This window comes from Barbus barbus (genome assembly GCF_936440315.1).
Source record: "Barbus barbus genome assembly, chromosome: 15".
Classification (NCBI taxonomy): Eukaryota; Metazoa; Chordata; class Actinopteri; order Cypriniformes; family Cyprinidae; genus Barbus; species Barbus barbus.
Genome location: NC_136743.1, coordinates 28440680 through 28452149, shown reverse-complemented (window position 1 = coordinate 28452149; position 11470 = coordinate 28440680). Strand labels below are relative to the sequence as shown.

General features: G+C 37.0%; 1 protein-coding gene across 1 annotated transcript; it reads right to left on the bottom strand.

The window, feature by feature from the left end:
• Nucleotides 1-29: 29 nt before the first annotated feature.
• Nucleotides 30-10610, bottom strand: LOC306881654 (AP-2 complex subunit mu-A-like). Its single transcript, XM_079435837.1, has 11 exons — nt 10499-10610; nt 8471-8589; nt 5558-5823; nt 5169-5251; nt 4142-4277; nt 3907-4051; nt 2611-2739; nt 2403-2538; nt 2210-2307; nt 2016-2127; nt 30-519 (listed from the first exon to the last, which is right to left on the bottom strand). Exons 2-11 carry the CDS (start codon nt 8542-8544, stop codon nt 385-387), a joined length of 1314 nt encoding a protein of 437 aa, XP_079291963.1. The 5' UTR covers nt 8545-8589; nt 10499-10610; the 3' UTR covers nt 30-384.
• Nucleotides 10611-11470: the final 860 nt, after the last annotated feature.

The following is an 11470-nucleotide window of genomic DNA, read 5'->3' as shown; positions in this document are numbered from 1 at the left end:
TGACAAATACACACCAACACAACGTTTTTTCCTCATTATATATTTATACTGAACTAAACAGTCACAGAGAGACAGCGATAAGATACCGAGAGTATGACCAATGGGAGAACAACCAACAACTAAATGGAGAGTGGTCCCCGTAAGACCGACTACAGCGAATCAGGAAGCTGGGCTTTGACTGACAGACAGACACAGACTGCACCGCCCACTGGATCTGTTCATTACAGCACTCGTACAAACACATACAGGTAACTACATTTCACATTTTGCATATTTTTTGTAATTAGCCTTTTTAATTCATCCACAAATCTTGGGAAGAGGGAAGGAGGGAAACATAGTATATTTATAGGAGATTAAGAGCTGGTCCCTCTTCTCAGAGGCTTATTAGCAGCGTGTCTCATATATTCCGCTGCGTCCGATGTATCGCACCCATTTAATCACATCGTGGTCACTGTAGTTGAGTTTAGACTCAAATACCTTCAGGTAACGAACCTTCAGCCCCGAGGGAGCAAACGGAACCTGAGACAGAGGAAGATAATGGAGGAAATACATCAGAGATGTGTTCTCGAAGGGAAATAATTGTTGACAATCATATATGGCAGATAAACTATTATTTTACATAAAATACAAGACAATAATGATTCAAATATATGAAAATATGAAATAGTAATTACTTTTAAAAGGGGTCATATGATGCTATTTTAAAGATCATTATTTTGTGTGTTTGGTTTAACAGAATATGTTGACATGCTTTAATGTTCAAAAAACATTATTTTTCAAATACTGTACATTATTGTAGGTCCTCTATGCCCCGCCTCTCTCAAACGCGCAAGTGCAGTCTGCTCTGATTGGACAACCGCGTCTCCCTCTCGTGGCTGCATCAACACTACAGCGGTTACTGAAACCACACCTTCTTTGCGTGAACATTTGGGCGGCATTACGCAAATATTTCCACATCGTAGACATGGGGGCGTGTTTTAATGGTCTGGATCAGCCTTCTCTTTTAGAATAAATCCTTTTGTGGGAGACTTTGAGCTTTGTAACTCTGCCGATCTTATACACGCACAAACAGATACATAACACACTAAAGAAAAAGAAAACATAGATCCCTTTAATCTAATGTACAAACCCTCCCCTAAAAATGTAACTGATAATAAAAAAAATAAATCAACATTCAACTGTTAGCTTGAGGGGAAGAAAAAAAAAAAGAATCGAGCTTTTATTAATTAGAAATGTTGATTTTTTTTTGTTGATGTTTTAAAATATTTATATTTATAGCTAAATTCAATCACAAATCAACTGTATCGAAAGTTATTTTTAGTTAAAAAGAAGCACCGCAAACCTAAAAAATATTAAAATATCATACAAGATGCAAAGCCCATTTTAATTTAAGAGAAATGCAAGATGGTAAATTTATATTTTGAGTTGCTCATTTTTTTCATGTCTGTATGCATTGCAAAAATAAAAACACAAATCAGGGTTTTAAATTGTATTCAAACATGTCTAAATTTTAGTTAATTACAAAAAACAGCACAGCAAACGTCATTAAAAAAACATGAAAATATTAATTCATTCAACTTTCAATCACACTGGTTATTGGGACTGTCCCTGGAAAGAAGAAATCATTGAATAAAGTCATTTTTGTTTTCTTCGCGCACAAAACGTATTCTCGTAGCTTCGTAAAATTACAGTTGAACCACTGATGTCACATGGATTGTTTTAACGATGCCCTTACCACATATCTGTGCCTTGATTTTAGAGCCCTTGCTGTCTATGGAGGGTCAGAGAGCTCTCGGACTGCATCAAAAATATCTTAATTTGTGTCTTACGGGTTTGGAACGACATGAGGGTGCGTAATTAATGACAATTTTCATTTTTGGGTGAACTATCAACTTTAAGCACCTCCTTTTACCAATCATTTGTTGAAAAAAGGAAGAAAAAAAAAGTACTTTGCACTATATGTGTTGGAAGTGGCATTTAGCGATGTGGGACTTGTCAAAAACACAAACACTCACCTCAAAGTTCATGGAAATGGGTGGACGGGCCCACTTCTTCTTATCATTAGTGGGCAGCAGCTCGATCTCCGCACTGATCTGAGACTCCTTCATTCCTGCCATGCGTTTGATCCTGAGCAGACAGACGGGGTGACATGAGTATATACACACAAACACCAAATGCAAAGAAATGTCAAGATGACAGTGAAACTTACTTCCACACGATAGCATTCTCACTGGCCTTGTATTTAGCTTTTCCTTTCATACAGATCACCTGCACTCCACTAGTGTTCAGAGGTGTAGGAATGCGCACCTGTTCAAAACATTCACCTCATATATCAACTGACAAATAAACTCTGTGTGAAAATGGAATGTTATGTCTATAATATATAATTTATTTTAACTGACCTCTATTTTCTGTGCCAGGAGCGAGGGCTTGAAATTAGATTTGATGACAACTTTGACCTCCAGCTTTGTGCGCCCTACCTCTCGAACCAGTGGAATGACCCGGAAGGGCAGGATTATGTCCTTAGTGGTGCGATACCTGCACCGCAGATTGAGGATGTGTTAGACAGAGTCAGACTCGAGTGTGAAGACAGACGGAAGCTGAACTGACCTCATGAGCTCATACTCCCCATCAGGAGGAATGAAGCTGATGCTGCGCTCAGAGTCGAACTTGCTGAGACGCACACACTGATGGAAAGTGCAGTCATCGATGGCTATGGACTGTTTGCCACTGGTAGAACTGATAGAGAAACAAAGATGATGAGTGTTTGATATGTCAAATATGAGAGTAAACTGCATTACCACTGACAAAAATCTAATTAAATCAAGTAAAATCACTGCTGTACTTTTAAAAACTAGGGATGTATTGGACGTTTCACATCATTTTCATTATGGCCAATAACTGACAACAATCAATCTCATTTACCAATATGAAACCTGTACTACTGTTTCAAAAGTTTGAGGTCAGTAAAAATAAATTTTTGTAAAACAAAATGCTTTTATTTAGCAAGGATGCATTAAATTTATCAAAAGTGACAGTTAATACATTTATAATGTTCTATAATTCAAATAAATGCTCTTACTTTATGTATTAATGAATCCTGAAAAAACGTTCAGTTTCCACTTAAATATACAAGAAAATAATAAGAAGAAATGTTTCTTGAGAATATTAGAATGATTTCTGAAGGATCATGTGACACTGAAGACTGGAGTAATGATTACATTTTAAAATACATTTTAAAATACATTACAATAAAAAAAAGTTATTTTACACTGTAACAATACTTTATAATATTACTGTTATTACTATACTATTATATGTTTGATCAAGTAAATGCAGCCTTGGTGAGAGAAAGAGACATTTTACAGACTCCAAACCTTTGAACAGTACATTGCTATGTTGTTTAAAAATAGTTTAGAACGAAATCTTCGATTTAAAATTTAAAGTCAGGCATCAAAACATTTATGTACATTAATGTTCTTCTGTAATCTGGCATTGAGTAACGAGTTAAACATTGTTTATAATGATACCATTTTAAAAATGCTTATAAATGGTCAATGTATATAATATATAAACAATAACTAAATAGCTAAATGGAAATTGTAATAAAAGACACTCATATGTTGTACATTTTAAAAGCACAACTAACATAAAACTGAACACAGAAATATAAAGATACAATACCTTCCCCCTAAATCACTGTGGTAGCACAGAGAAAAAGAGACGTAACAAAAACAGACAGCTTCAAAAATCAAAATAAACCACACACTTTACAATCCAACATTTTTGAAAATTCTGGATCAAGAAACACAAAATCCAGACAAAAAGAAAAACGTAATTTTCAAAGCAAATAAGAGAGGAGACAGACAAGGAAAAACTTTGCATAAGCATGAGGCACTCTGAAACCTTTTCCCAGGATCATCAGTAGTTCCTCCTTTCCCCTGTTTGTCAATGACGATTTTGTCATTCATGCCAAACTTGCATTCAGGCATTCCACTCAGATAGCTCTTCATCACAACACGACCGGAGACGTGAGCGCTCAGGACCTGACCTGTCAGGATGACACACAGTAGCATGTGAATGGTTTGGCTCTAATAACTAAAGACACACACTCACGAGTCCTCAGGTAGTGCGGTCTCACCCTGTGGAGACATGAGCAGGTTGACGCTCTCCAGCACATCCAGGAAGAGCTCGTTGCGGCGATACTTGATGCCTTCACGACGCCAACCGATTTGCCCGGTCACCTGGCTGGTGATCTGAGACTGCTCCTCCTTAGTCTGAGATCAATAATGGACCACCGAACATTTAGGAAGGTCACACTCACTGACTATTTTGAAGTGTGGTAGAAGTGTCCAAATACTTTGAGACCATTAGTACTACAGTGTAATCTGAGAAATGAAATACATTTACACATACCTGATGCTGCAGCCAGACACGTCCAGAAAAGCAAGAAAGAAAAGAGAAAAGCTTTCTATTAGAATCTGCACAGACAACATGGGCAGAGCTCAAAAACAAAGGAAAAATGGAAATAAGAACTGTCACTTGCTCTATTAAATCACTTGTTTTATCCCTTTCACATGTAAACATTTGGAAATTCTGGCTGTAAACTCTAAACTTAAAATTTTATAAAAACAAAACATGTATAATCTTTTTTTACACACAAACGCAGAGTATATAAAAAATAAACATTTAAATGTGCATTTTAGAAATTTTAAAATTCTTTGATAAAAAATTGTGCGTGGAAAAGAAATACAATTTTAAATATTTTATATTATGTAATAAAATGTTAAAACTGAAAATGTTTTTGATAAAAATCATTTGTGTGGGGAAAAAGATTATAATTTTCAACATTCTAAAACAATTAATAATTTTAAAATGTCAATATATAATATAAAACAAAATGCAATTTATTATTTTTATTTTATTTATTGTGCTAAGGACAGTGAAAATATTGGGAAGGCAAGTAGAAATCTGAACTAATGGCCTGGCTTTAAGGATGTCAACAAAAAGAGGTTCCCAACATAATTCTGATGTTTTAAAAATAGAATTAATTATTTTATTAGAGGTAGTCTCTTTTAGAATACTCTGCAAGTGCTTAAATAATACTGCAATAATACAATATCATACACATATATATATATATATATATTACACACACAAATTCTTACCTGTCCTTTGATGCCCTGCTGGGTAATAAAAGTTTTCAGTGCTCCTGTCTCCGAGTTTTGTGGGTATCCAAAGTCCAGGATCTCTGCAAACACACACACAAAGAAATAAATGAATCATTATTCTGGAATGAGTCACTTAACGCCTCAAGAACTGTTTTAAACAGACTTTGTCTCCAGGTTTCCTTTAGGTAACCATTTATTTTTTCAGCTGTTGGACGAGGTTTCCTGGCCAGCTCATGGTTTAGGACGCACCTTCCCACAAACAGCAGATGACTGCCAGGAAAGCATGCCATTTAGAGGAGGGTGAGTTTGGTTTGAGGTAATGCGGTTAACACAGACACACCGAGGATCAGATAGAACTGAAGGAGAACAGTGTCAGGAAATATTACCATCCAGCAACTCGTAGATCAGCACAAAGTTGTTCTTGATATTCTCCTCGCTGATCTTCCCAAAGTAAGCTGTCATGACGTCACACATCTTGTAGAGGAACTCGAACACCATAGCGGCGTTGACATTCTGCTTGGTGACAGCAGCCAGCCAGATGTTGGAGCGTTTGACGTGGAAGAAGCTGGTGCGGGCGATGTTGGTGACAGGAGAGCGCACCTGCTGACGGGCGTGGATCACGTTCACGCGGAACGCATCCACAGCATTGCGTCTGTGGAGGAGGAGAAGAACGTCAGGTCAAGGCAGAGATAATGGAGTTAGGCAGAAAGAGTGAGCACATGGTCACCATCTGCCAGTAAACCCTGTAAGACAAACACTCCTTCTGTCGGTGAACAAAGCATTAAAGGATCTTCCCTGCTGACCCAAACCTTCATGAACCTCAAAAGATAAGTAACAAGGTCCCGCAGACAAAAGATCTCTCGCCTGTCTAAAACAAGAGAACTTCTTTTGAAGAGATTTATACAAAAAGAGACCAATTTTTATTTTTAAACATTTTTTGCCAGATATTTTTACTCCATCCAGTTTAATCGGCTGCAACTGCGATCCAATAAACATCCAGGTCAAAATTAGCAAAGTTTCTGTTTCATTTTAAGACAAACATTTCATTCAAAATATCCAAGATACACAAAACTCACTAAAATGTGTCGTCTCATGCCTGAGTGCAATCAAAAGGGAAAGGGTATCATGGTCATTTCAGTCTGCTGCTGGCGCATTTGCATATCTTCACAATATCTGATTGACTGAAGTATGTCAGGTGACATGCTTGCAGTAGAGCTGGGCAATATGAATATTCACAATACATTCAATATGCTATAGATGACAGAAAATTCATAAACAAATGGTTCTTCTTGCAAAGTTTCACATGCTTTTTCCATTTGTCCTAAATTTCCTAAAAAACATGTTACTAGGACAGTTTCGTGCCCATTTCGAAAGCATCACAACTCACCCCTAATGTCACAATATCAGTATTGCTGAGGTTTGCTTTATACGACTCAGTTCTTCTATGGATCATTTGATCAAAACACTGATTTAATGGCTGTCCACTCCAAACTGTACATGAAGTCTATATCTGTTATCTTTTGGTATCAATGGTTTAAAGGCTGTGACACACTAAACCGACAAAGAATTAGCAGTGATGAAAGCCGACTGTCGCATCGCATCACCTGCTTCTGGGCTAAAATGTTGTGCTTGAACACACTGTGAAGACTACAGTGTAGAGAACGAGTATTTGGATGCTCCGGTAAGAGAAGCGTAAAATTATAACAGCCTTTTGTGCATGTCCTCTTAGCTTGCTTTTGCTTTTCTTCTCATGCACTACTTCGCCAATTTAAAATGCCCAATAGGCCAAAAAGCAGCCAATGGGTACCAAGTAGATCCTAACTGCGTTTCCACAACAGCATCAAATCTTTGCTCAGTGCCGCTGGCAACGCTACAACGCCACTGCTTTGGGGCGTGTCAAATTTAGGGCACGCCTCTGAAAACCATGTTTACACCCTGTTTGCGTTTCTTCTTTTAACGGCGATTGGTTGTCGTCCTGCGGTTTTCGCTCGATATTTGCATAAAGATATTTACCCAACCTTTTTGACGCTCTCAGCCACTCTCAACGCTTTCTTGGCGCCGCTTTCAAACCCATAATGCACCGCACAAGAGTTTATGCTCAACTTCCATAGGAATGAATTGAAAATGTTTGCCAGTGGAAACTCACTGTAACTAAAGCAGAAAACACTGCAAAAACTGAGCTGACAGATGCTCAACAATGGCCTTACGTTAAGCTTGGTGTGCCGGGGCTTTAATGGTTATATTGTTTTATGGCTCTCTTTCACTTATTGTTTTATACATTTTAATAAGTACAAGTCAGAATAAGTAAGTTATTATTTTTACATAAATATATCTGTTACGCAGAATGATGATGGAACATTATTTCATACATATTCTGGCATTTTATTTTCACAAAAGGTTTTTGAAACATAATATAAAATATAATATACAAAACTCTATGTCTTGTCTTTGACTCGTTGGCTGTAATTTAATATTTTTGGTGTTTGCTCTTTCTCTCCATTGCAAAAAAAATACAAATACAAAAATTTTGATGTATTATTAAAAGGCTTAAAACACAGATAGATAATTATTTTTGGCTATATTGCCCAACCCTGTATTGGGGGTCACTGGTGACATGCGTCAGAGTGATTGGTTGCTTGCTTGCTGAGGTCTAAAAGCATGCTTTCGGGTCATTGGTTGTAGTAGGATCGCTTACCTAGTGCTACAGTAGCCACAATGAACATGGAGAAAAACAGTACAAAGAGCATGAGGGGAATCATTACAAGGAAAAAGACAAACATGGGCTGCATGTGTACATGGACAACAGTAATGGAAACACACAGATGAAATCTTTTTGAGGACAAAAACTTGATTTAGGGTTCTACGAAGGAACGAAAAAATAATACTTCCTCATTTATGGTTATAGAAAAATGAAATATGGTGATGGAATGGAGTAATGCTTCCTGCTCTCTAACGTCCTGTCATTCTTCCTCTTCCCTAACAGGATGACCCCAATGATATAGAGTTCAAACCCTGCTGAGTTTGTGCATTAATAATAAGGCCAGTCTATTCGCACCCAAAATGTATACTAATATTTCTAACAGCAAAAATAAATACATTTAAAGTTTGCCTGAGCAAAAGTAAATTGGTATATGTGTTGGCAAAGTGTTCTGAGCAGCTTTGGTGGTTGTGTTTTGGTGCTGTTTACCAGCACGTTTCCAGATTATGTGGTTTTGAGAAAGCCTATCAACTCACAAGCCTAGTCCTTGAGATCAGAAGCAGTTTTAAGACCATTCTCCACCCATGATGAACTCACTCACCCTATATCATCGCGGTAGACGCGGGAGATGAGCACCTCCCCTTTATGGTTGTAGATGAACAGTCCTCCAATCATGGTGGCTGCCCCTCAGACCTCACATTCCATGGTGGGACCTCACTCCTATAATTCACAGCACAATGAAAATGAATATGACGCTCACTGGCTGATAGAAGAGCTCTGTGGGACCTTGATAAGATTTGAGAGGCATTCAGCCCTAAAAGAGAGACCAGATAAAGCAGGCAGGAGGGTGAACTCTGTGTGACAACCCAAATAATGTAGTTTAACCCTTGTGCACCCTTATGGACATTTTTGTCCGTTTTAGTTTTTTTTGATAATTTTGCCTGTGTTAATGCTAACTGCATAAATTTTGGCTCGGGTGTGTATTTTTATTGGAATTTTAATATTCCACCCTCATTTCCTTTAATAAATGTATTTTACACTTACAATTTTTAATCACAGTGCCGTTTAACTGTAAAACTATGCAATTTATAGGCTTTCATTCTGTTGGCAAGGCTTCAAAATTACATTTTTTACCAGATGGTGCCATTTTTTCAGGTTTGGTCTATAAAGTGTATATAAAGCAAATACTTGCTTTATTCCTGTTTTCTGCTTCTGCATATTATAGAGCAAATTGGATAAATAATGCAGCTATAATTGTGTAGGTGTGTTGGTATAGATGTCAGAGTGTGGTTTGTATGTGTGTCATAAAAAAAATTGAGTATGTGTGCTAGTAATATTTGAGAAAGAAAAACAACTGTAAATCACAAATCCAAGCACTGTGTGCAGCAGCAGCGTTTTGCTGGCATCTAATGGGGAAAATCTGGTACTGCGCCCCCAAACAAAATTTTACTGAAAGCTCATTTTTTGAGATATCAACCTCAAATTTGGAACACAACTTGTTTAGATTTATGGCTTTGACTTTCTAGCAGGTTTAGAGTTCAACGTGTTTCATACATAAAATATTCATAAAATAACAAAATATTGTTCATAAATCATTTTCATAAACTTAAACCTGTATAACTTAACCTGTTTCACTTTTTAAACTTTTTATAATAACAATAATCTGCCTCGGGTCTTCTTTAAAATGAGACCACACTTAAGTCTCTGCTCCCAAGCTTTTTATGACTTGACATGGACATTTTTGTCCACTATGGACCTAAGTGTAAGTTTTTTTTATTGATGTTAAGAGATAAAAATACAAGTTGGCTATAAAATAAATATATTCACCCATGTTCAAATCGAGCACAAAACCAGTCATAAGTAGCACATGTATAATTATAGCAATAGCCAACAATACATTGCATGGGTCAAAATTATCCATTCTTCTTTTACACCAAAAATCATTAGGATATTAAGATCTTGTTCCATGAAGATATTTTGTAAATTTCCTACCGAAAATATATCAAAACTTAATTTTTGATTAGTAATATGCATTGCTAAGAATTTCATTTGCACAACTTTAAAGGGGATTTTCTCAATATTTAGATTTTTTTTCACCCTCAGATTCCAGATTTTCACATATTGTCCAACAAACCATACATCAATGGAAAGCTTATTTACTCAATCTCATGTGGTCCAGGGTCACATATCTTGAATCTAAAAGAGTACATCTGTTAGACAGACAAATGGCATGCTCTTCAATTACAAAACGTCATGATTTCGTCATGAATATAAGGGTTTGCGATGCAAACAGTGTAACAGCAAATGATGTCAGCATTCACTCGATGTACAGGCGCTGAACAGGAAGTGTTTAATCGCCCCATAATTAGTACAAGATGTCTGCCAACTGAAAGACATGATGTTTCTGTAAATGTGCGAGTTTTTGCATCGCCAACCGCGCATCTATCATCTTCTAACTGATATTAATTATTCAAACTGACGAAGAGTCATTAATAGTAAGTGAGCTCGTGAACTGCTGTTCCTTCCCTCGAGACCAGTATCGACATTTCGATGATAAAACCCTTCTTCCCGGTCGAAATTCAAACACTTTCGGTCCTCGCGTAGTCTTATTTTAAAAACATGACCATACCTGCTTAGTGTCCGCACGGATAGGCGCGGAATGGACCGTTTCCTTCCCTCTCCGTGGTATTTTCGGGATCTGGAGGATTAGCGGGACACTAGCAGCTCAGACAGGAAGTCAGCTGACAGAGCCGACAGCGCGCATGCGCATCACGAGCGTTGGTTTGTTTAAGCATTTTAATCTACTATCGTATGAATAGTCACACTGCACTCTCCGTATGTAGTTTCTGTATTTCTACTAAATAAAAGCGCAGCTCATTAATATTAATACGTTTTCTGACGTTGATTAGTAACCTCCTTGAAACGCTCAATAACCTGCCTAATTAATATGAATATTAATGAGCCAAGTCTTCACCGTAGATGTGGATGAATGAATGCTCTCAATGTCAAAGAACAGGACACGGACCAACACAATTGTAGGTATATGTTTATAGAATAGAGCAGAATTAAAAATATTACAATTTAATCAAATTCACCACATGCATTAGCTCACATGAAATCATCTAATCAGTTAGACTCAATGGATTCACGTGTCAGATGTGAACATGCTGTGCATGCATCCATCATTAAAGCTGAAAGTCATGCATTATACATAAACCGACGCATTTCCTGCTATTCGCGCAGGATAAGAGATCATATGCATGCCTCTGTTTACTGCATTATGTGCATTACATAAATTAATGAATGCATTTTATTGCCATTACACTCACGTACAATGAGTTCCTTAAAAAAGCTGTGAATAATATTAAATATTTGACAATCTGCTGCAAGACCTACTACAATATATGACTTCACAAGGAAGCATAGAAATGCCATAAATGTTAGTATTCTGGTTCATGCAGCGAGTAGGCTGATGCTGCTGGGACACAATTAACAAAGACTCTGTTGTCTTAAATCAAATGATTCTGCTCGATGTTGTGTCAGCCTACGCACATTTGTTTCATTCCTGGTGAATGAAGAAAGATAGTTTTGTTTATATAAT